Consider the following 25,124-nt stretch of genomic DNA (forward strand, 5'->3'; position numbering starts at 1 on the left):
TCATTTCTCTGATGTGTTCAACTTTTTTTTTTTAATGAACATCATCACTTTTGCATGCGGTCACCTTTATGGTTTATCATAATAAATATAGTTTAGAGGCGCTGTGTTGAGTCGGTCTTAATTAGCAGACGAGGCCAAAAGTTTGGACTTCTCCTTATTCAATGTGTTTTCTTTACTTTTATGACTATTTACATTGTAAATTGTGACGATCATGATGTGTCCATTCATCAAAACTATGAATGGACACATGCAGAGTTATGTACTTAACAAAAAAAGGTGAAATAACCGAAAACACGTTTTCTATTCTAGTTTCTTCAAAATAGCCACCCTTTGCTCTGATTACTGCTTTGTACACTCTTGGCATTCTCTCGATGAGCTTCAAGCACACCTGTGAAGTGAAAACCATTTCGGGTGACTACCTCTTGAAGCTCATCGAGAGAATCCCAAGAGTGTGCTGCCCACTCCCTTACCCTCCCTGCTCTACTGGTGTTCTTTTTCCGCAAATAATTATTTGACATTTTTCTTACTTTTCTTTTTGCAATATTGACCTTTTTCCTCCATCAACTGTGTGTAGTATAGAATAAGGGAATTATTAATATTACCCTGTTTTATAAAGGATTTAATTTTTTTTTTTTTAAACTCATTTGGTAACACTTTAGTATGGGGAACACATATTCACCATTAATTAGTTGCTTATTAACATGCAAATTAGTAACATATTGGCTCTTAATTAGTCATTATTAAGTACTTAATTATTCTGCATGGTCTTATTATAACCCTAACCCTCTAACCCAGTGGTTCTTAACCTTGTTGGAGGTACCGAACTCCACCAGTTTCATATGCGCATTCACCGAACCCTTCTTTAGTGAAAAATAAAATGTTTTTTTTTTTTTCAAATTCAAGACAAAGTTATGTTTTTGGTAACACTTTAGTATAGGGAACATATTCTAAGTAACAAAGACTTAATTTCAGAGTTTTTTGGACTCTAGGAGAACATATTCTAAGTAACAACGACTTAATTTAGAGTTATTTGGTTAGGGTTAGGGTTAGGGTTAGTGGGTTAGGGCCAGGGTTAGAGGGTTAGGGTTATAATAAGGCCATGCCGAATAAGGCATTAATAAGTACTTAATAATGACTAGTTAAGAGCCAATATGTTACTAATTTGCATGTTAATAAGCAACTAATTAATGGTGAATATGTTCCCCATACTAAAGTGTTACCATGTTTTTTTACTGGTGCACAAAATGAACCGTGCATGAACATCAACTTGTTCAAAGAACAAAAGCAACACAGTGCATAAACTCACAACAAATTATACACCTGCAAATCAGTGTGACTTCTGCTGTTGTCGTATCCGTAATACGCCGATAGGGAGAAGTTTTTATTTACACGAGGAGTCGGGTGTGTTTTGACCTCTGCCGAACTCCTGAGGCCGACTCGCCGAACCCCTGAGGCCGACTCACCGAACCCCTAGGGTTCGATCGAACCCAGGTTAAGAACCACTGCTCTAACCCTAACCCTAATCCTAACCCTCCAACCCTAACCCTCTAGTCCTAACCCTCCAACCCTAACCCTCTAACCCTAACCCTGATCCTAACCCTCTAGTCCTAACCCTCCAACCCTAACCGTTTAACCCTAACCTTAACCCTAACCAAATAACTCTAAATTAAGTCTTTGTTACTTAGAATATGTTCCCAATACTAAAGTGTTACCAAACATTTGATTTGCATAACATGTTTCCAGTGTTGTCATAACCATAATCAACCAACTCAACACAAAATGATTTAATGACGGTGACGTTTCAAGTCAAAAGTATCGGTATTCGCCCTGTATTTACTCTGTATTGGATTGATACCTAAAAATCGGTCATCCCTACTGGAACGCGAACGCTCCTTGCCAACTGTCCACTTTCGCGATTGTGTTGAAAAAAGTGGCGCAACAAAAACAGACAAAGTGACTTGGAATAATGAGTGCATTTTGGAGAATTGTACAAGCGAGGGCACAAGCAAACGGGCAGATCAAGCACAAACGCTGTGTGAGGGCAGAGCAGCGCAGGGAGGAGGAATCGAGCCGCGGTGCAGCGCGGTACGAATGGCTGTGAAAGAGTGACAGTGTCAGCAGTTACAAACATGGCAGCTTACAAGCTCATTAGCAACAACAACACCAACGAACGTGAGCCATCTCGTCTGGTCTGGGAGGACAACTTTAGGTGGTTTCAAAATGATGAGGACCCCTAACAGCAAAAACAAAAACAAAACATGGAGGCGATGCTCACTCCTTCAGTAAACACAACATGCATTAGCTGCTCAGTCCGTACCGTCTGAGCTCCTGAAACGTCAAACATATTGCATGAGAACATTTGGAAGTTGAAATACACAGAAAAAAACATCTTCTTCTCAGTTGTTCTTAAACTTCGACTTTTCTCATGTTAAAGTCGTCCGCACTTTTAACCACGATTCTTATTAGGAGTGTCCCTATTCTGATACAATACCAATATTGGAGCCTTTAGTAATGGCCAATACCGGTATTGATCCGCTACAATATCAGCGCAAATCATACATACTTGTATTGTTTTGTAGTGTGGAAGGTTAGAAAAGGTTTGATTAAATGAAATTAGTCAAACAGAGAACAATGGTAGGTAAGAAAAACACTAACCTATCTATTATTAACCATCTGGAATGAACTTATGCTGTATTTAGCGACACCTAGTGGCCACAATTAAGTGAAACTCAAACCGCAGTAAGTTGAATTATGCAAACACGTTTGTTACTGGATACTTTCTAATTTGCTTCTGCCTTGGAGACTTTGTATGTGTAGCTAATATGCAATGATATTTGATACGTGTTTGTATTGACAAATGTGCTCTTTTAGCCTGCAATATTGTTCAACAAAGGATACATTATTCACGTCTGGCTTGTGTGCTCTTGTATGCTTGGCTGTTGTGTAGCTGCAAGCTCCGAGTAGCCTCTAACCTACCATGTTTACCTTTTGTAAATGACTTGACTAAAATAGAAGAAAAGACCAACCTTGTGTGCTTATTGGAGGACGTTTAGATGTTAACTGTCTGTCCAGCTCTGCACAAGTAAACACGCTGAGGGACTGCTTGTATCGGACATGATATCACACATTGTACATGCAAGTCCATTTACTTCCATATTAGTTTTTTTGCTGATATCGAATCCACCATACTAACCCCACTAATTCTTACGACTATGAAGATTTCTGATATTCTGCTTATTCGGAGTGCTCTAAAACACAAAATACATTCCCTTAGTGTTCATTGTGACATAAACATGAACATCTTACAAGGACAGAAAAGAAAAATATTTTTCAGGCAGTGATATCGCTGAACTGCTTTGACATTCTCGATTCAGTTATCGGTGCCTTCTTCGTCGCTGTCTTTCATGGAAATGCCTTGCATCCCTCCCTCTCTCACAGAGGCAGTGGCTTCTTCCAAGGTTAGACGATTTCTGACGGTTTCATACATCTTACTGTTTAACGTGGAGTCCAGGACCCCTTGAAGGCGGAAGTCACGGTACTTTTTCTAGAGATCAAAACAAAGGTATCGGAAATAGTGTCAGAGCACAGACCTCTACATGCAAATAGTATAGACATAATACTGCATGTGTGTTTCTACAAACCCTGTTTCCATATGAGTTGGGAAATTGTGTTAGATGTAAATATAAAAGGAATACAATGATTTGCAAATCATTTTCAACCCATATTCAATTGAATGCACTACAAAGACAAGATATTTGATGTTCAAACTCATAAACTTTATTTATTTTTTGCAAATAATAATGAACTTAGAATTTCATGGCTGCAACACGTGCCAAAGTAGTTGGGAAAGGGCAAGTTCACCACTGTGTTACATGGCCTTTCCTTTTAACAACACTCAGTAAACGTTTGGGAACTGAGGAGACACATTTTTTAAGCTTCTCAGGTGGAATTCTTTCCCATTCTTGCTTGATGTACAGCTTAAGTTGTTCAACAGTCCGGGGGTCTCCGGTGTGGTATTTTAGGTTTCATAATGCGCCACACATTTTCAATGGGAGACAGGTCTGGACTACAGGCAGGCCAGTCGAGTACCCGCATTCTTTTACTATGAAGCCACGTTGATGTAACACGTGGCTTGGCATTGTCTTGCTGAAATAAGCAGGGGCGTCCATGGTAACGTTGCTTGGATGGCAACATATGTTGCTCCAAAACCTGTATGTACCTTTCAGCATTAATGGCGCCTTCACAGATGTATAAGTTACCCATGTCTTGGGCACTAATACACCCCATACCATCACAGATGCTGGCTTTTCAACTTTGCGCCTATAACAATCCGGATGGTTCTTTTCCTCTTTGGTCCGGAGGACACGACGTCCACAGTTTCCAAAAACAATTTGAAATATGGACTCGTCAGACCACAGAACACTTTTCCACTTTGTATCAGTCCATCTTAGATGAGCTCAGGCCCAGGGAAGCCAACTGCGTTTCTGGGTGTTGTTGATAAACGGTTTTCGCCTGGCATAGGAGAGTTTTAACTTGCACTTACAGATGTAGCGACCAGCTGTAGTTACTAACAGTGGGTTTCTGAAGTGTTCCTGAGCCCATGTGGTGATATCCTTTACACACTGATGTCGCTTGTTGATGCAGTACAGCCTGAGGGATCGAAGGTCACGGGCTTAGCTGCTTACGTGCAGTGATTTCTCCAGATTCTCTGAACCCTTTGATGATATTACGGACCGTAGATGGTGAAATCCCTAAATTCCTTGCAATAGCTGGTTGAGAAAGTTTTTTCTTAAACTGTTCAACAATTTGCTCACGCATTTGTTGACAAAATGGTGACCCTCGCCCCATCCTTGTTTGTGAATGACTGAGCATTTCATGGAATCTACTTTAATACCCAATCATGGCACCCACCTGTTCCCAATTTGCCTGTTCACCTGTGGGATGTTCCAAATAAGTGTTTGATGAGCATTCCTCAACTTTATCAGTATTTATTGCCACCTTTCCCAACTTCCTTGTCACGTGTTGCTGGCATCAAATTCTAAAGTTAATGATTATTTGCAAAAAAAAAAGTTAATCAGTTTGAACATCAAATATGTTGTCTTTGTAGCATATTCAACTGAATATGGGTTGAAAATGATTTGCAAATCATTGTATTCCATTTATGTTTACATCTAACACAATTTCCCAACTCATATGGAAACGGGGTTTGTATGTTCTGTACACACACTTAGAGGAATGTTTTATAATCAAATGTGCATGATAGGAATGAAAATTTGCACAAAAACTTGGTCGTTGAACTGACATCACACGGGACTCCAGCGTACAGTATTTCAGATTTCATCTCCATGAGCATCCGGATGGATTAACTCGACCCTTCTAATTGTAAGTAAGACTAAGGCCTTGTTTACACTGCAGGTCAATTCCGATTTTTATTGCCCATATGCGACCTGTATCAGATTTTTTCATGTCAGTGTGAACAGTGCAACTTTGAATTGTTCATATCCGACCAAGCATTCTTTCGTATGTGTAAATAAATTGGATATATATGCAACGCGTCATAAATGTGAACGCTCCCGCGCTCAGGTCGCATTCATCCGACCAGAACGTCATCAAAAAGCATTAAGCGTCATAATTATTGGCCAAAATAGACCGCTACAAAATAAATAGTTGACAACGGAGCAGAAAAGAGGTGAAAATAACATGTTTTAGGAACTCACGTGAAAGTTCCACCACTCTTGTCTCCGACCGCCCGCCCACAAACACACTCTTCAAGCAGACATCGAATAAAATTATCCCGTAAAACTGCCAGAGCCAAAATATTTGTCCTCTTCCTTCAACATCTTCTATGCGCAATAATTTGGTTCAGAAAATATTGACTGTGATTCCACAAAATCCTTGAAATTACCACAAATACGCCAGTACTGAGACCGACTAGAGTAGAAGTCATTTTTACTTCTGTAAAAACTGCATCGCGTGTGACAACATGACGTCATGTCGGCAAGCGGGTCAGATTGCATTCACATTAGAAATCACAGTTTTTTGGGGTAATGTGAACGGCCACTAAAATCATCGGCTCTGACAAAAAAGTTTGAATTGGACATCTGACCCTTCAGTGTGAACGCTGTCTAAATCTTTTTATGCGTAAGATCATTTATTGAGCAGGTGTTTTTTCACATCACTCTTGGCCAGATGACAGCGTCTACAGCCAAAGCAAAAGTAAGCCTACGTCTGACTTATGAACAAAAACGCTGGAGAAAGGGAATAGTATGAACTGCTGTTGGAAGAAATTGACAATCAAGTCTTTATTGCCCCAAACGTAGTCCTTTAATAGCTTAAATACACAGTTATACACATTTGTTGTTGTTTTTTATACTTTTACTGTGCAGAGGTGGGCTTATTGATACATTTTTATTAGAGATGTCCGATAATATCGGCCTGTCAATATTATCGGCCGATAAATGCTTTAAGAATGTAATATCGGAAATTATCGGTATCGTTTTTTTTATTATCGGTATCGGGTTTATATAATTTAGTTTTAGTTTTAGTTTTTTTAATTAAATCAACATAAAAAACACAAGATACACTTACACCAACCCAAAAACCTCCCTCACTCATTCACACAAAAGGGTTGTTTCTTTCTGTTATTAATATTCTGGTTCCTACATTATATATCAATATATATCAATACAGTCTGCAAGGGATACAGTCCGTAAGCACACATGATTGTGCGTGCTGCTGGTACACTAATAGTACTAACCTTTAACAGTTAATTTGACTCATTATCATTGTTTACTAGTTTCTATGTAACTGTTTTTATATTGTTTTACTTTCTTTTTTATTCAAGAAAATGTTTTTAATTTATTTATCTTATTTTATTTTTATTAATTTTTTTAAAAAGGACCTTATCTTCACCATACCTGGTTGTCCAAATTAGGCATACTAATGTGTTAATTCCACGACCGTATATATTGGTATCGGTTGATATCGGTATCGGTAATTAAGGGTTTGGTCAATATCGGAATATCGGATATCGGCAAAAAGCCATTATCGGACATCCCTAATTTTTATGACAGTTAGGGATGTTAAAATAAACATTTCAAGCCTCTTTGGTCTATGTCGAGTAGGGGTGCTCAAAAAAATGTATTCACTTCCAAATTTCAACTTTTGTTTAATCCGACCACAAACCGATTGCTAATTTTCGAAAATAAATAGAAAAAAAATGTTGGGTTTACAATTTTTTTTTTTTTTTTTTGCTTTTTTTTTTTTTTAAACTATTATTGATATTTTTAAAATTATTAAAACTTTTGACCTTATTAATTTTTGGATTTCCTTTATTTAGTATTGTATTTGATATGTAAATAACATTTTTTTTTTAATGATTACGCCAACATTCGTAAGTTGTAAGCAAGCAGTCAAGAGGAGCTTTTGTAAACTGAACCCTTTTTTGAAAATACGTCATTACAATTCAAATACCAAATAATATATTACAAGACAAGTTGAATCGAGAATCCATTCTGAATTGAATCGTCACCCCAAAAATCGGAATCGAATTGAATCGTGAGGTGCCCAAAGATTTCTACCTCTAATGTCGAGTATCGTCCCAGTGTGTTTTTCATATTAGGTTGTGCAGTCGTCCCTCTCCAAATCGTCTTCACTCCATCGCAGAAAAAAACAAGGATATCACACAAACATCCGATATTAATATCGGATCGGGCCACCGCAACCATTGGAATTGAACAGAATAGTCTTTATTGTCATTGATCAGCCAGTGAACGACAAAATTATGATGAATACTCTCTCCCCAGTGCAGATAAGATTCAGAATAATATTCATATTTTTTTTAAATCATTTGGAAAGGTGCTGAGTAAGTAAGTAAGTGTGTGTTGAAAATCCTTTAAAAAAAACCATTAATTTCAATGGGGTAAGAAAAATGATGAATAGATCAGAATAGTGGTGAAGAATATTTTATGTTTAGTATTTGACATGTGCTGTTAGTTTTTTTGGTTTTTTTTGCCAATTACACCGGCATAGACCTCAAGAGTCATATTCATACTCAAGAGACACAATAACTTGTTACTTGACACATGCTAACAGTTAGGATGTGTCAAGTGCCAAGTAATATGACTCTGAGGCGTAAAGTTAGCTAAAAGGTTAGAGTAACATTTTTTTTTTTTGCAAATAATCATTAACTTAGAATTTAATGGCAACAGCACATTGCAAAAAAGTTGGCACAGGCACATTTTTACCACTGTGTTACATGGCCTTTCCTTTTAACAACACTCAGTAAACGTTTGGGAACTGAGGAGACACATTTGTGAAGCTTTTCAGGTGGAATTCTTTACCATCCTTGCTTGATGTACAGCTTAAGTTGTTCAACAGTCCGGGGTCTCCATTGATGTATTTTACGCTTCATAATGCGCCACACATTTTCAATGGGAGACGGGTCTGGACTACAGGCAGGCCAGTCTAGTACCCGCACTCTTTTACTATGAAGCCACGCTGTTGTAACATGTGGCTTGGCATTGTCTTGCTGTGTTGCTCCAAAACCTGTATGTATCTTTCAGCATTAATGGTGCCTTCACAGATTTGTAAGTTACCCATGCCTTGGGCACTAAGGCACCCCCATACCCTAACAGATGCTGGCTTTTGAACTTTGCGCCTCGAACAATCCGCATGGTTCTTTTCCTCTCTGTTCCAGAGGACACAACGTCCACAGTTTCCAAAAACAATTTGAAATGTGGACTCGTCAGACCACGGAACACTTTTCCACTTTGCATCAGTCCATCTTAGCAATCCGCCATGAGCTTGGGCCCAGCAAAGCCGGTGGCGTTTCTGGGTGTTGTTGATAAATGGCTTTCGCTTTGCGTAGTAGAGTTTTAACTTGCACTTACAGATGTAGCGACGAACTGTAGTTACTGACAGTGGTTTTCTGAAGTGTTCCTGAGCCCATGTGGTGATATCCTTTACACACTGATGACAGTTTTTGATGCAGTACCGCCTGAGGGATCCAAGGTCACGGGCATTCAATGTTACGTGTAGTGATTTGTCCAGATTCTCTGAACCTTTTGATGATATTATGGACCGTAGATGGTGAAATCCCTAAATGCCTTTCAACAGCTCGTTGAGAAATGTTGTTCTTAAACTGTTCGACAATTTGCTTAGTCATTTGTTCACAAAGTGGTGACCCTCGCCCCATCCTTGTTTGTGAATGACTAAGCATTTCATGGTAGCTGCTTTTATACCCAACCATGGCACCCACCTGTTCCCAATTAGCCTGTTCACCTGTGACATTTTCCAAATACGTGTTTGATGAGCATTCCTCAACTTTCTCAGTCTTTTTTGCCACTTGTGCCAGCTTTTTTTAAACATTTTGCATGCATCAAATTCCAAATGAGCTAATACTTGCAAAAAATAACAACGTTTTCCAGTTAGAACGTTAAATATCTTGTCTTTGCAGTCTATTCAATTGAATATAGGTTGAAAATGATTTGCATATCATTGTATTCTGTTTTTATTTACCATTTACACAACGTGCCAACTTCACTGGTTTTGGGATTTGTAGAATAAATCAGTTCAAGCTAACTGATGCTGCAGAAAGTATTTTGCTTAATTTTGTGTTTATGCATGTTGCATCATACGATGTTTGTTCCGCGACACTCCACCGCCGACTTGCTGGGCTTTTGAGTCCACCGGCTTCGTAGTGTATTATCCTCCTTCTTTGAGAAAGAGGGAGACTCTTTGGCGGCTGACAGGGTGACACATTTAAGACCCACAGTGTCGGTCATGGTCTTTGAGTTCTGCGGATACGCCAATATTTCCTAGCGTGTGGATTCTTGAAAATGTTGAAGCTCAATATCTCTGAAATAAACGTTTTGACGCTAGCAAAGATAAAGCTTTGAGCTGGTGGAATGGGCCCCTCATTAGATGACATTTTCGTTCACACGCCGGCTTCATTACTAAAACAGTGTTGAGGTCTTCCAGCTCACCGTCAATATATTTGCACAAACACATGGTACACACTTAGCAGCCATCATTTTGTAAGCTTAACATGTTATCAGTGTGGGAAAATCACACTCTAATTCTCATCCTGGTGAGAGAGAAAAAAAATCCCATTTCCTACACTTTATAGTACAGCATGTAGCAAGTCAATGAGGAAAAGCATATTCATAAGAGACTAAACGTGAAGAAAATAGTGAAATAGTCACCTTGACAACTCTGATGAGAATCTTCAACTGGTAGACGTGCAGCTGCAGGTCCATGCGGTCGGTGAGCCACGTGCCCAGAAGGTTCATGGTGCTGGTGTACCATTGCTGAAACAACACCAAGATGCACTTAGCATTTATACTGATGACATTAGCACTGGGTCGCATCTAAATATGTCAAAATATATTTGAAAAGATTGATATAAATACGATTTATTGTAGATCTATCCGCTGTGATTCAGTTTATAAAGGGACAATCTTATATGTTGCACACAGCGAAATATTTCAAGAATGTATTTCTCGATTTGATAATCATTTGAAAGACTTTGCTTACACTCTTGGAGTCAACATGTGCATAGTCATGTACGTAGTGTCATGTACCGGCCGAGTCATACCAAAGACTATAAAAATGGGAGCCATTACCTCCCTGCTTGGCACTCAGCATCAAGGGTTGGAATTGGGGGTTAAATCACCAAAAATGATTCCTGGGCGTGGCCACCGCTGCTGTTCACTGCTCCCCTCACCTCCCAGGGGGTGATCAAGTGTGATGGGTCAAATGCAGAGAATAATTTCGCCACACCAAGTGTGTGTGTGACTATCATTGGTACTTAAACTTTTAACTTTAATGTACATAGTGTATATAACCCCCCCATTTTTGGTATATATTGTTTTTCAAATCACCTGACATATATACTGTGTATATGAACATAATTTATACATTTTTAAACGTAATTTGTTACATACATGTTACAGGTTATTTATCTTTTATTATTGAATGTATCAAATGTGATGAATATTTAATGGACCACTATGGAAACACGCCTTTTGGCTTTTTGTGCCATCCATTTGCCTTTTTAAAGCATTACATGGATTCATTTTCTTAAGATGTCAATAAACTTCTCAATCAATCAATTACAACTAAAAAAAACCTGCACATCCAAGTTTTTGCAGACTTTTTTTTGAAAAAATGCCTGAATTTGTGGCATTTTTTTTCTGAAAGTTGCAATGCTTTAAAGCTTATTTTTTTCAATAACATTGAATGAAATTGTGATTTGATGAATTTGTTATTAATGTTTTAAGTGTTCCTTGTCACCTTAACATTGAAAAGCACAGGATTACAAGATAAATTGTAAAATGAATACTGTATTGATGTTTTACTTGTTTTATACCGCACAGACTTAAAAGTAGACACATGATGGCAGTAAAAGCACACACTGTACTCAGACCTCTTTGTAAATTACTGTTCTGTTGTAATTCATTACACTGTAACTAATAATAATAACATCCATCCATCCATTTTCTACCGCTTGTCCCAATCGGGGTCGCGGGGATGCTGGAGCCTATCTGAGCTGCATTCGGGCGGTAGGCGGGGTACACCCTGGACAAGTCGCCACCTCATCACAGGGCCAACACAGACAGACAGACAGAATTAATCATAATTACAGAAAGAAACACCACCAAATACTTCTTTAGTGTCGGCTGTCTACTTTGTCGTCCATAAATTGCAGAAATTCTCTCTGTATGTTTTACATTTGAAAAGTGTTTGTCCGTCTTAAACATTCATTTATTTTTAAACACATTTACCCCCGCACGTTAATACCATTTGTGAACTGCTGAGTGTGACCTATCATTTGTTGGCAAATGAGAGATTATCATCACACCTCAATTTCTCTAACATGTTTTAATGCAGTCACTTTGGTATGTCAGCATTGTAAATGAAATTCTGTTCTTAATTGTCTTACGCTGGATAAATAAAGGTTCAATAAATAAATAAATACATACAAACTAGGAAGTAAATGTTTATATACTACATTACCCAGAAGGCTTAGAACTGTAGACAGGAACAATAAGTAGGTCTGAGCAGTGTAGGAGGACAGCAATTCTACCGTTTTTAAAAAAAGACTTGATATAGTGTTACATGTAGTTCCAAAACAAACATGTTTTGATCAGACAGTTGACGTGTGCGCTTGAGCGCTGCTCAGAAAACAGATTTGATCGGTGAAAACATTGGAACTGGAGAAAGTGTGTGGACGTGCATAATTCGGGGATTGGTCAAATGTGTGTGAATAGGCGCAATCACAACATCGGTAGGGACTGTAAAGTCCACCAATTCAGCATCTGGTAAAATGTTTGCAATTGTCCAGAAGTTGAATATTGTAAACTACTGATCCAATTAAGACAATGACCTGTAAATTTAATTGGTTTATTAGTTGTAACTGAACTCCTGAAATCTATTGAGTTTTTTGTTTTTTTTTACTATTTTCTCAATTACTGACCCAGCAGGCACGAGACATTTAAAAACAACATTGAGAACTTGTTTAATTACGTCCTGACGTCACATGGACAAAGATATGACCTTCTGGAGGAAGGTTCTGTGGTCAGATGAAACAAAAATTTAGCTGTTTGGCCCCAATACCCAGCAATATGTTTGGAGGAGAAAAGTTAATCCCAGGAACATCATACCTACCGTCAAGCATGGTGGTGGTAGTATTATGCTCTGGGCCTGTTTTGCTGCCAATGGAACTGGTGCTTTACAGAGAGTAAATAGGACAATGAAAAAGGAGGATTACCTCCAAATTCTTCAGGACAACCTGAAATCATCAGCCCGGCGGTTGGGTCTTGGGCGCAGTTGGGTGCAATGACCCCAAACACACGTCAAAAGTGGTAAAGGAATGGCTAAATCATGCTAGAATTAAGGTTTTAGAATGGCCTTGCCAACATCCTGACTTAAACCCCATTGAGAACATGTGGACAATGCTGAAGAAACAAGTCCATGTCAGAAAACCAACACATTTAGCTGAACTGCACCAATTTTGTCAAGAGGAGTGGTCAAAAATTCAACCAGAAGCTTGCCAGAAGCTTATGGATGGCTACCAAAAGTGCCTTATTGCAGTGAAACTTGCCAAGGGACATGTAACCAAATATTAACATTGCTGTATGTATACTTTTGACCCAGCAGATTTGGTCACATTTTCAGTAGACCCATAATAAATTCATAAAAGAACCAAACTTCATGAATGTTTTTTTGTGACAAACAAATATGTGCTCCAATCACTCTATCAGAATAAAACAAGACATTATGTTCTTTACAAGTGTATGTAAACTTTTGACCACAACTCTATAATCAACGTTGTATCAAAATGTCTTGTGCCTGCTGGGGACATGCACCTGTATGTATGTACACCGTATATTGATGTGAACTATGTCTATATTCTGTGTATTGATGTATTATGTATTGGGTCCCAAGAAAAAAGTTGGGTGTTGTTGAAGTGCATTAGAACAACCTTGTGGGAAAAGAATAATTAGTTTGTCAGGTCCTTCTGGCTTCCCCCAATCATCATCACAGCTTTGTGTTGGGCTGCACGTTTATTTTGAGCAGCTTGCCCCACAAACATTATCTAGGAGGCTGCACATGTTCCTCACTGGAACTAATTGACGGATAATGACGAGCGCAGGCTGATCCTAATGGAAGCCGACTGACGTTCAACAGTCAGGGTTACGGAATGAAAGAAGCTGGTTGAGTCTGGAGATGACTTTGAAGAATTCGGGGTGGGAAAAAGGGGGCACATGCCAAGAGGTAGTTACTAAGAAAGAGCAGCTATCAGCGAGGTGGCGTGGCTCAAATAAATAACAAACTCATCGCTCGACTGCAGCTGATCATTCTGCCTGCGGTGTCTGAACGGTCTGCAAAAAGCCAGATGAATTTTAATGTTGGCTGCTATGAAGATGAGTAAGTCATTAGTGGAGGCACACGCTCAGATGTTCTTCTTTTACGTAATCCATCCATCCATTTCCTACCGCTTGTCCCGTTCGGGGTCACGGAGGGGTGCTGGAGAAGGGTGATGAATCATCCACATGGATCCATGCTGGTAAATGTCTCATAGTTCGTAAAATTGGACTTAATTATATCATGTAAAACAGCTATGTGATGTAAAACTACCACAAAATGTATTTTAGTTTAAACAATTTTACTTTATTCATGTCTTATGTATAACTGCTGGTAAATGTCTTATCGTTTGGGATTTTAAACTTATTTATATCATATGTAAAACAGCTGTTTAATGTAGTTTGTAAAAATGTAGTTATTTATCTATACATCCATCCATCCATCCATCTTCTTCCGCTTATCCGAGGTCGGGTTGCGGGGGCAGCAGCTTAAGCAGAGAAGCCCAGACTTCCCTCTCCCCAGCCACTTTGTCCAGCTCCTTCTGGGGGATCCCGAGGCGTTCCCAGGGCAGCCGGGAGACATAGTCTTCCCAGCGTGTCCTGGGTCTTCCCCGTGGCCTCCTACCGGTCGGACGTGCCCGAAACACCTTCCTAGGGAGGCGTTCGGGTGGCATCCTGACCAGATGCCCGAACCACCTCATCTGGCTCCTCTCGATGTGGAGGAGCAGCGGCTTTACTTTGAGCTCCCCCCGAATGACAGAGCTTCTCACCCTATCTCTAAGGGAGAGCCCCGCCACTCGGCGGAGGAAACTCATTTCGGCCGCTTGTACCCATGATCTTGTCCTTTCGGTCATGACCCAACGCTCATGACCATAGGTGAGGATGGGAACGTAGATCGACCGGTAAATCGAGAGCTTTGCCTTCCGGCTCAGCTCCTTCTTCACCACAACGGATCGATACAGCGTCCGCATTACTGAAGACGCCGCACCGATCCGCCTGTCGATCTCACGATCCACTCTTCCCCCACTCGTGAACAAGACTCCGAGGTACTTGAACTCCTCCACTTGGGGCAAGATCTCCTCCCCAACCCGGAGATGGCACTCCACCCTTTTCCGGGAGAGAACCATGGGCTCGAACTTGGAGGTGCTGATTCCCATCCCAGTCGCTTCACACTCGGCTGCGAACCGATCCAGTGAGAGCTGAAGATCTTGGCCGGAGGAAGCCATCAGGACCACATCATCTGCAAATAGCAGAGACCTAATCCTGCAGCCACCAAACCAGATCCCTCAACGCCTTGACTGCGCCTAGAAATTCTGTCCATAAAGGTTATGAACAGAATCGGTGACAAAGGGCAGCCTTGGCGGAGTCCAACCCTCACTGGAAACGTGTCCGACTTACTGCCGGCAATGCGGACCAAGCTCTGACACTGATTATACAGGGAGCGAACTGCCACAATAAGACAGTCCGTTACCCCATACTCTCTGAGCACTCCCCACAGGACTTCCCGGGGTACACGGTCGAATGCCTTCTCCAAGTCCACAAAGCACATGTAGACTGGTTGGGCAAACTCCCATGCACCCTCAAGGACCCTGCCGAGAGTATAGAGCTGGTCCACAGTTCCACGACCAGGACGAAAACCACACTGTTCCTCCTGAATCCAAGGTTCGACTATCCGGCGTAGCCTCCTCTCCAGTACACCTGAATAGACCTTACCGGGAAGGCTGAGGAGTGTGATCCCACGATAGTTGGAACACACCCTCCGGTTCCCCTTCTTAAAGAGAGGAACCACCACCCCAGTCTGCCAATCCAGAGGTACCGCCCCCGATGTCCACGCGATGTTGCAGAGTCATTATTATAAGCCCAACTCCTGAAAAACAACCCCATACCATAATTTCACCAAATTTCACACTCGGCACAATGCAGTCCGAATTGTACTGTTGTCCTGGCAACCTCCAAACCCAGACTCGTCCATCAGATTGCCAGATGGAAAAGTGTGATTCATCACTCCAGAGAAGGCGTCTCCACTGCTCTAGAGTCCAGTGGTGACGTGCTTTACACCACTGCATCCCACGCTTTGCATTGGACTTGGTGATGGATGGCTTAGATGCAGCTGCTCGGCCAAGGAAACCCATTCCATGAAGCTCTCTGCGTACGGTACGTGGGCTAAGTGGAAGGTCACATGAAGTTTGGAGCTCTGTAGCAACTGACTGTGCAAAAAGTTGGCGACGTCTTTGCACTATGCGCTTCAGCATCCGCTGACCCCTCTCTGTCAGTTTACGTGGCCTACCACTTCATGGCTGAGTTGCTGTTGTTCCCAAACTCTTCCATTTTCTTATAATAAAGCCGACAATTGACTTTGGAATATTGAGGAGCGAGTAAATTTCACGACTGGATTTGTTGCACAGGTGGCATCCTATGACAGTTCCATGCTGGAAATCACTGAGCTCCATGTCTAAGTTCTTGATTTTACACACCTGGGACCGGGCCAAGTGATTAGGAGACCTGATTCTGATCATTTGGATGAGTGGCCCATTACTTTTGGCAAAATAGTTTATGTAAAACAGCTGTTAAATGTAGTATGCAATATTTGAGTTATTTATCTCATATACATAACTACTATTACTATTGTCTTGAAGTTTGTAAACTGCTAAATGTCTCATTGTTCCTGTAATTGAAATGATTTATATCATATGTAAAATAGGTGTTAAAGGTCGTTTGTAAAATTGTAGTTATCTTTCTTGGAGTAAAACTGCTGTTAAATGTCTTGTAGTTGGTAAAAATGTACTTCATTTATGTCATAAATACACACTAACTTATCTTGGATGTATAACCGCTGTTAAATGTCTTATATTTGATCAAATTGAACCTTATTATCTTGTACTAGTGTGTGAATGGGGCAGCACGGTGATACAGGGGTTAGTGCCTCATAATAAGAATGTCCTGGGTTCGATCCCCAGGCTCGGGGTCTTTCTGTGTGGAGTTTGCATGTTCTCCCCGTGACTGCGTGGGTTCCCTCCGGGTACTCCGGCTTCCTCCCACCTACAAAGACATGCACCTGGGGGTAGGTTGATTGGCAACACTAAATTGGTCCTAGTGTGTGAATGTGAGTGTGGATGTTGTCTGTCTATCTGTCTTGGCCCTGTGATGAAGTGGCGACTTGTCCAGCGTGTATCCCGCCTTCCGCCAGAGTGCAGCTGGGATAGGCTCCAGCACCCCCTGCGACAATTGGTAAAAAAAATGGATGGTAGTACAAATGCTGATAAATATCTTCTAATTTGTACAATTTTACTTTATATACAGTACAGGCCAAAAGTTTGGACACACCTACTCATTCTAAAAGGTGAAAAAAAATATTTAAAAAATTAATAAATAAATTAAAAAAAAAAGGTGAAATAACTGAAAACATGTTTTATATTCTAGTTTCTTCAAAATAGCCACCCTTTTGCTCTGATTACTGCTTTGCACACTCTTGGCATTCTCTCGATGAGCTTCAAGCACACCTGTGAAGTGAAAACCATTTCAGGTGACTACCTGTTGAAGCTCATCGAGAGAATGCCAAGAGTGTGCAAAACAGTAATCAGAGCAAAGGGTGGCTATGTTGAAGAAACTAGAATATAAAACATGTTTCTAGTTATTTCACCTTTTTTTGTTGAGTACATAACTCCACATTCATAGTTTTGATGCCTTCACTGACTATCTACAATGTAAATAGTCATGAAAATAAAGAAAACGCATTGAAGAGCTTTAACTTGCACTTACAGATGTAGCGACGAACTGTATTTAGTGACAGTGGTTTTCTGAAGTGTTCCTGAGCCCATGTGGTGATATCCTTTAGAGATTGATGTCGGTTTTTGATACAGTGCCGTCTGAGGGATCGAAGGTCACGGTCATTCAATGTTGGTTTCCAGGCATGCCGCTTACGTGGAGTGATTTCTCCAGATTCTCTGAACCTTTTGATGATATTATGGACCGTAGATGTTGAAATCCCTAAATTTCTTGCAATTGCACTTTGAGAAACGTTCTTAAACTGTTTGACTATTTGCTCACGCAGTTGTGGACAAAGGGGTGTACCTCGCCCCTTCCTTTCTTGTGAAAGACTGAGCATTTTTTGGGAAGCTGTTTTATACCCAATCATGGCACCCACCTGTTCCCAATTAGCCTGCACACCTGTGGGATGTTCCAAATAAGTATTTGATGAGCATTCCTCAACTTTATCAGTATTTATTGCCACCTTTCCCATCTTCTTTGTCATGTGTTGCTGGCATCAAATTCTAAAGTTAATGATTATTTGCAAAAACGTTTTTTTTTATCAGTTTGAACATCAAATATGTTGTTTTTGTAGCATATTCAACTGAATATGGGTTGAAAATTATTTGCAAATCATTGTATTCCGTTTATATTTACATCTAACACAATTTCCCAACTCATATGGAAACGGGGTTTGTAAAACTGCAGTGAAATGTCTCATAGTGTGTAAAATGGAACTTATTTGTATCGGCGCCATGTTAAATGGAGAATATAAACGTGAAATGGGCATAGAGTGCAATAAGAAAAAGAAACAAAAAGTATGAAGAAACAAAAGAAAGTATCAGCAATACGATGCATCACAGCATCAAGCTCCAATGGTGCGACATGAAGAGCAATGTGGCAAAGGAGGAGGTCACACGGGTGAGGACAAGATGAATCAGAACGGCGACCCGGTGCCAGCAGCATGGTATCTGTCGCTGTGTGCCTGTGAAGGCTTCGGCGAGGCAGCAGGCCTGCGATCTCGCCCCGAGCTCAACCCCCCACCGAGAGGCCAGGCTTGGAGTGACTGATCACTGCCTGGTTGCTCTCCCTCTTTGCATCAACCGCTCCTTCTTGGCTTCTCCTTCTCCTTTGGACTTTTACACGCCGTGCCACGCAGCTCCGTCCATTCACAGCAGCCATTTTGTGTCCTGTTAGGCTTTACTCCTCCTCGTTTGATGTCAGAAAGAAGCTTGACAGTTTGCTTGCTGCCATTTGGGAGGATATCTTGTCGAGACATCATGTCTGTGATTTTCATCAACTTTGAGCTCTTTTTAACGCCAACGTGAATGTTCTACTCTTTTCACCATTTGACAAAAGGAAAGCAAATGTTGGTCCATCAGGAGAAGACAATTCACATCGCATCTTTTTCTTCCACCCAACTAAAGATCGGATCTTTTAAGTTTATGTTTTGAACTGAACACAACCACTAATTAATAAAATACTCTTGACAATATTACTTAATAGTACAAGTCCAATTACGCATCATACGTCGTAGTACAGTTTATCTCTACCCCAGCATCACCATTTGGTATGTTCTTCAGAATTAAAATACAGTAAAAGAAGTAAACATTGAACTGCTCTAATGATTGTGAAAATTAAATAAACAGCAAACTACATATACAAAATAAACAAAATACAAATGATATATTTGAAGTAGGGATGTCCGATAATGGCTTTTTGCCGATATCCGATATTCCGATATTGTCCAACTCTTTAATTACCGATACCAAAATCAACCGATACCGATATCAACCGATACCGATATCAACCGATACATACAGTCGTGGAATTAACACATTATTATGCCTAATTTGGACAACCAGGTATGGTGAAGATAAGGTCCTTTTAAAAAAATTCATTAAATAAAATAAGATAAATAAATTAAAAATATTTTCTTGAATAAAAAAGAAAGTAAAACAATATTAAAAACAGTTACATTGAAACTAGTAATTAATGAAAATGAGTAAAATTAACTGTTAAATGTTAGTACTATTAGTGGACCAGCAGCACGCACAATCATGTGTGCTTACGGACTGTATCCCTTGCAGACTGTATTGATATATATTGATATATAATGTAGGAACCAGAATATTAATAACAGAAAGAAACAACCCTTTTGTGTGAATGAGTGTGAATGAGTGTAAATGGGGGAGGGAGGTTTTTTGGGTTGGTGCACTAATTGTAAGTGTATCTTGTGTTTTTTATGTTGATTTAATTAAAAAAAAAAAAAAAAAAAAAAATTTTAAAAAACGATACCGTCCATCCATCCATCTTCTTCCGCTTATCCGAGGTCGGGTCACGGGGGCAGCAGCTTAAGCAGGGAAACCCTACCGATAATAAAAAAAACGATACCGATAAGTTCCGATATTACATTTTAACGCATTTATCGGCCGATAATATACATCTCTAATTTGAAGTAATGTATAGTTTTTCACAGTAAGAATAGCACACACAACTAGAAAAGCATTGGGAGATTTCAGACTTCCACCAGGCCCTAAAAAGTCCTAAATCCAGTCAGCGATCTCATGTTATCATCTCAACTTGTGAGATTAGTGTATTGTCATACCCTTAATATTCATAGTATTAGTGTTAATATTTACAGAATAATCCTAAACAATAGTGGCACACTGCTTTCCTTCGTTTACGTATTTCAACAGGAAGCGTTTCCAAACAGGGGACTTTAACCACAAAAGAGAGTTTTCAAGCTCTGACCCCTCCTTGGCCATGACTCCTGCTATCCCAGTTCTTCTCATATAGTGGGGCGGGCCCCCTTAGGGTGGCGTGTTTTTGGGGGCGCTGTGTGTGACCCCCTGGCTACATGCTTTATCAGTATCATGCAGTATCGTGCTTCAAACCCTGCTTCCAAAAGCTGTAAATGGGAAATGTGCAGGGTTTCTTTTAGGGGTTTGTTGCTATAAAATTGTGGCAGAAAGAGAAAGTTGCAATAAATTGTTGTGAATATTGAATCTTAAGAATGTAAACTACGAAGTGAAGAAGTGGAGCGATGCAGGGAGACATTGGATTGGTTAGACCAGGGGTGTCAAGTCAAGGCCCCCAGGCCAGATTCAGCCCGCGAATGAATGATCTATGGCCCCCGGGATGATATTCGATTAGTATTAGAACCGGCCCGCAGGCCACAGCCGCCTGCTGCTGTTTTGCACGCACCAATACTCCATCAGTGTTGACCCTAGGAATTTTCAAAATGGGGTGCCACAGTAAATTTTTGGGCTCCCACTTTTTTGCAAGCGTTTTAAAAACCAATGATAAATAATAATAATAATAATAATGGATTCGATTTTATAACACGCTTTTCTATTATTAAATACTCAAAGCGAAAGAGAGTGGGAACCCATCATTCATTCACACCTGGTGGTGGTAAGCTACATATGTAGCCACAGCTGCCCTGGGGTAGACTGACAGTTTGCGCCTACGGCCCCTCCGACCACCACCTATTATTCATTCATCATTCATTCACCAGTGTGAGCGGCACCGGGGGAAAGGGTGAAGTGTCCTGCCCAAGGACACAACGGCAGCGATTCGGATGTCAAGAGGCGGGGAGCGAACCTGCAACCCTCAGGTTTCTGGCACGGCCGCTCTACCCACTACGCCATACCACCCCCAAATGTATGCATTATCCTGTTATATCTTACATTCTATATTGTGTTTTGGAAAAAGGTTGTCATAAATGTTACTTAATTCATGAAAAAGAAAATACAAAAGAAAACTAATTTTTATGCATATGCAAATGTATTCAGTTATTCATTCACTTTCTTATTTTCTTCATGGATCTAAACTTTACCGCTGCCGGTATGTTTTTCTATATTTTTATTGTAATATTTTCAGAATGTGTTTGTTCTATTTTTGGCCAAAGTAAGACAAAGAAAACAATTGAAGTTGTCTTTATTTTTTTAGTTTTTAGTTTTTATGCCATGATTTTAATAGTACGGCCCGAGTGTGCACAGATTTTCCTCCATGCGGCCCCTGAGCTAAAATGAGTTTGACACCCCTGGGTTAGACAGTTGTGTTGCATTTGAGTGCTGCTGGGACAAATTTGATTTCCCAAACTGTCGATGATTGGCCAACGTGTGCAGGGGAAATTGCGGGTAAGGTTGCGAGGGCGCACACAATTTGCGTGAGTTGGCTCGTTTGCAACATCGCAAAATCCTGGGTGGACTGAAACGTGACTAAATGCTGACGTCCAGAAGATGCAGAAGCTTTTATATCCTTATTGCCAGCATCAACAGGCAAACAATGTATGAATATGACCATACTTGCCAACCTTGAGACCTCTGATTTCGGGAGGTGGGGGGTGGGGGGACGTGGTCGGGGGTGGGGCGGGGTTGGGGACAGGGGCGTGGTTGGGGGCGTGGTTAAGAGGGCAGGAGTATATTTACAGCTGGAATTCACCAAGTCAAGTATTTCATATATATATATATATATATATATATATATATATATATATATATATATATATATATATATATATATATATATATATATATATATATATATATATATGTGTATATATATATATATATATATATATATATATATATATATATATACATATATATACATATATATATATATACATATATATATATATATATATATATATATATATATATATATAAAAGAAATACTTGAATTTCAGTGTTCATTTATTTACACATATACACACACATAACACTCATCTACTTATTGTTGAGTTAAGGGTTTAATTGTCCATCCTTGTTCTATTCTCTGTCACTATTTTTCAAACCATGCTGAACACCCTCTCTGATGATGCATTGCTGTGTGGCACGCACAAAAGTGCTTTCATCAAATGCACTAGAGTCTGGAATCTTCCATCTCTCTCTAGCATGGCCCAAAACCGGTCAATCTTTGCTTCCTGAGGAAGATCTTCACTGCCAAGCACTTGGTAGTCCACTACTTCTTCCCGGAGGCTATCCAGGTCCAATCGCAGCTGCGGCTTGGAACTTACAAGCGTATTTCTTCATCTTTCTCGTCGGCGTCGCCACGGCTGTATCTTCCTCGTTCTTCTGCTTCGTCTCCTTGTTGTGTGCGCAGTTGTGCACTGCACTCTCTAAAAGCTCTAGATGTTATTGTCACATATGCATGTACAGTAGATGGCAGTATTGTCCTGTTTAAGAGTGTCACAACATTGCTGTTTACGGCAGACGAACTGCTTTACGGTAGACGAAAAGGTGACTGCTGTTGTTGTGTGTTGTTGCCGCGCTGGGAGGACGTAAATGAAACTGCCTAACAATAAACCCACATAAGAAACCAAGAACTCGCCCTCGATCATTTTACAGTTATAACGTGATTGGGCAGGCACGCCGTTTGTATTGTGGGAAAGCGGACGTGAAAACAGGTCAGGTCCGCATGGAGCTGGAGGGGGCGTGGCCTCCAGCTCGGCCTGAATTTCGGGAGGTTTTCGGGAGAGGTGCTGAATTTCGGAAGTCTCCCGGAAAATCCGGCAGGGTTGGCAAGTATGAATATGACTAATGAACACGTCTAGAGGGAAGTTTTTCCATCATCTCTCGCGAGCAGACTGCGTTCAATGTGATGTTCCTTTGGGGCACCGTGAAGATGTTTTGGTGTCCACACATTGACGCCAACTGACACTTGCACGGTTCGTCAAATGAACAGTGATTGCTTTACTGCTTTTGGCACAACGAACAAAAGAAAAATCCTCACAACAGATGACTTCATCTCTTTAAGGCTGCTTAGGATCAGCAGGGGGCTCGCCTTAAACCGCGGCCAAAACAAGCCAAATATTACTCTGAATAATAACGCCATGTGTGTGTATGTGTATGCATACATTAGCGGGTTTTGTCACCTCATGACACACTGATCAAGCCCTACCTATACACAAGCGACAAGAACGCCACACACACACGCACGCACGCACGCACACACACACACACACACACACACACACACACACACACACACACTCTCACATGCACATGGCGAGCTGGGAGACAGCGCGACCTCCTGCCCCCATCTGACACCAACCCACCCATCTCTGTGAGAACCTCCGCCCACTGCCACACACACACACACACACACACACACACACACACACACACACACACACACACACACACACACACACACACACACACACACACACACACACACATACACACTAACCTTGCCTCGAAGCCAGCGTTCACACCCAAGTCCTAGCATGCCACTCGGAGGGGGTTGGGCTGCCACCACCAGGGTTAGGGTTTAAAAAATGGCAAACATCATCTTCTCATCGATGACTTTTTTGGTCGCCATTTGGCGCAAAGACGGGTCTTTTGTGGCGCGTCAAACGACGAGCCCGTGGAGACCGCTTTGACACCAACTTAAAGTTGTCAACACACAAACATGTAGCTTGTAAAGAGGAAGGCTGGATCCCAATTCTGCCAATTCTACTTGTCTTAGTCCCACGCCCTCGGTTTTACACGTTTACGTCAACCAAGCGGTGTCCCAATTCTCCTGTAAGGCCCAAAAAAGGGCTAAGTCAAAACAAAGTGTATTCCCTTGTCACACCGCGGTGAGGGATGTCTTGTCTTGGTTTTTTCTGTCTTGTGATTTGCATGTTTTAGTTTGAAAAGTAACTCTCCTCTCGTTTCAGGTCACTTGCCCTTCCTTTTGTGTCATCAGTCTGACGTCATCCCTGTTCCCTGATTGTTTCCACCTGTTCCCTATTACCCTCATGTGTCTTATAAGCCCACTCCTCCCTTTGTTCTGTGCCAGATTGTCTCGTTTATTCGTGCTCTCTAGCATCCATGTCCATGCCTTGCCTTACCTTGCCTCGTCTCATGCTTATGTTCCTTGATCCTGAATCCCTTCGTTGCTATTTTGAATTTTCCTTTCTTCCTCCTCAGCAGAGTGATTTTTTGTTATTTAGTTTATTCAGCCGAAGTGGTGAGTTATCAGTTATTTTTCATTCTTTCCTCAAATTTTTGAGTGACAATTTTTGTTGAACTTTATTAGATTAGATAGTGTAGAATTTTTCATAGCTGTTGCTTCTTCCTCCTGTTGGAGTGTTTGTTTTGATAATACATTTTATAGCATATTTGCGCCAATTATAGTTCGTCTTTGCTTTTGTGTTTTCCTCCGTTCGGAGTGATTTTCGGTTGTTCCTTTTTCGCCGATTAGTTTTTTGGTTAATATAGATATTGTAATTCCTTGACTTTGGAGGTGAAAGGAAGCTGTCAAACTAAAAGCCTGTCAAAGTTCCCTACTCTGCATCTGAGTCCTATTGTTTTTACCAAGCCTGACATCCCTGATCACACTTGAAACCAAGTGTTATGCTCAGCATGTTTTGAGTGTTGTTTAATCGCTCGTCATACGAGCTAGCTGTAGCTAGTAAACTACCATGTCAGACTTGCAGCAAGCAGACTTCACTACAATTTACCACATTTCAAGAATGAATAGACAGTTACTCTACTTTCAAAATTGACATAA

General features: G+C 40.6%; 1 protein-coding gene across 3 annotated transcripts in view; it reads right to left on the reverse strand.

Annotated features, from left to right (window-relative positions):
• Nucleotides 1-231: 231 nt before the first annotated feature.
• Nucleotides 232-25,124, reverse strand: part of LOC133578319 (calcium-dependent secretion activator 1) — a 291,918-nt gene continuing 267,025 nt past the window's right edge. For all 3 annotated transcript variants that reach the window (XM_061932657.1, XM_061932658.1, XM_061932659.1), the window contains 2 exons: nucleotides 10,206-10,310; nucleotides 232-3,544 (listed from right to left, as the gene is read on the reverse strand). In XM_061932657.1, the coding sequence (XP_061788641.1) occupies nucleotides 3,371-3,544; nucleotides 10,206-10,310 (279 nt within the window). In that variant the 3' untranslated portion in view covers nucleotides 232-3,370. The remainder of the gene's footprint in view (nucleotides 3,545-10,205; nucleotides 10,311-25,124) is intronic.

Source organism: Nerophis lumbriciformis, linkage group LG38, assembly GCF_033978685.3.
Source record: "Nerophis lumbriciformis linkage group LG38, RoL_Nlum_v2.1, whole genome shotgun sequence".
In the NCBI taxonomy this organism is placed as follows: Eukaryota; Metazoa; Chordata; class Actinopteri; order Syngnathiformes; family Syngnathidae; genus Nerophis; species Nerophis lumbriciformis.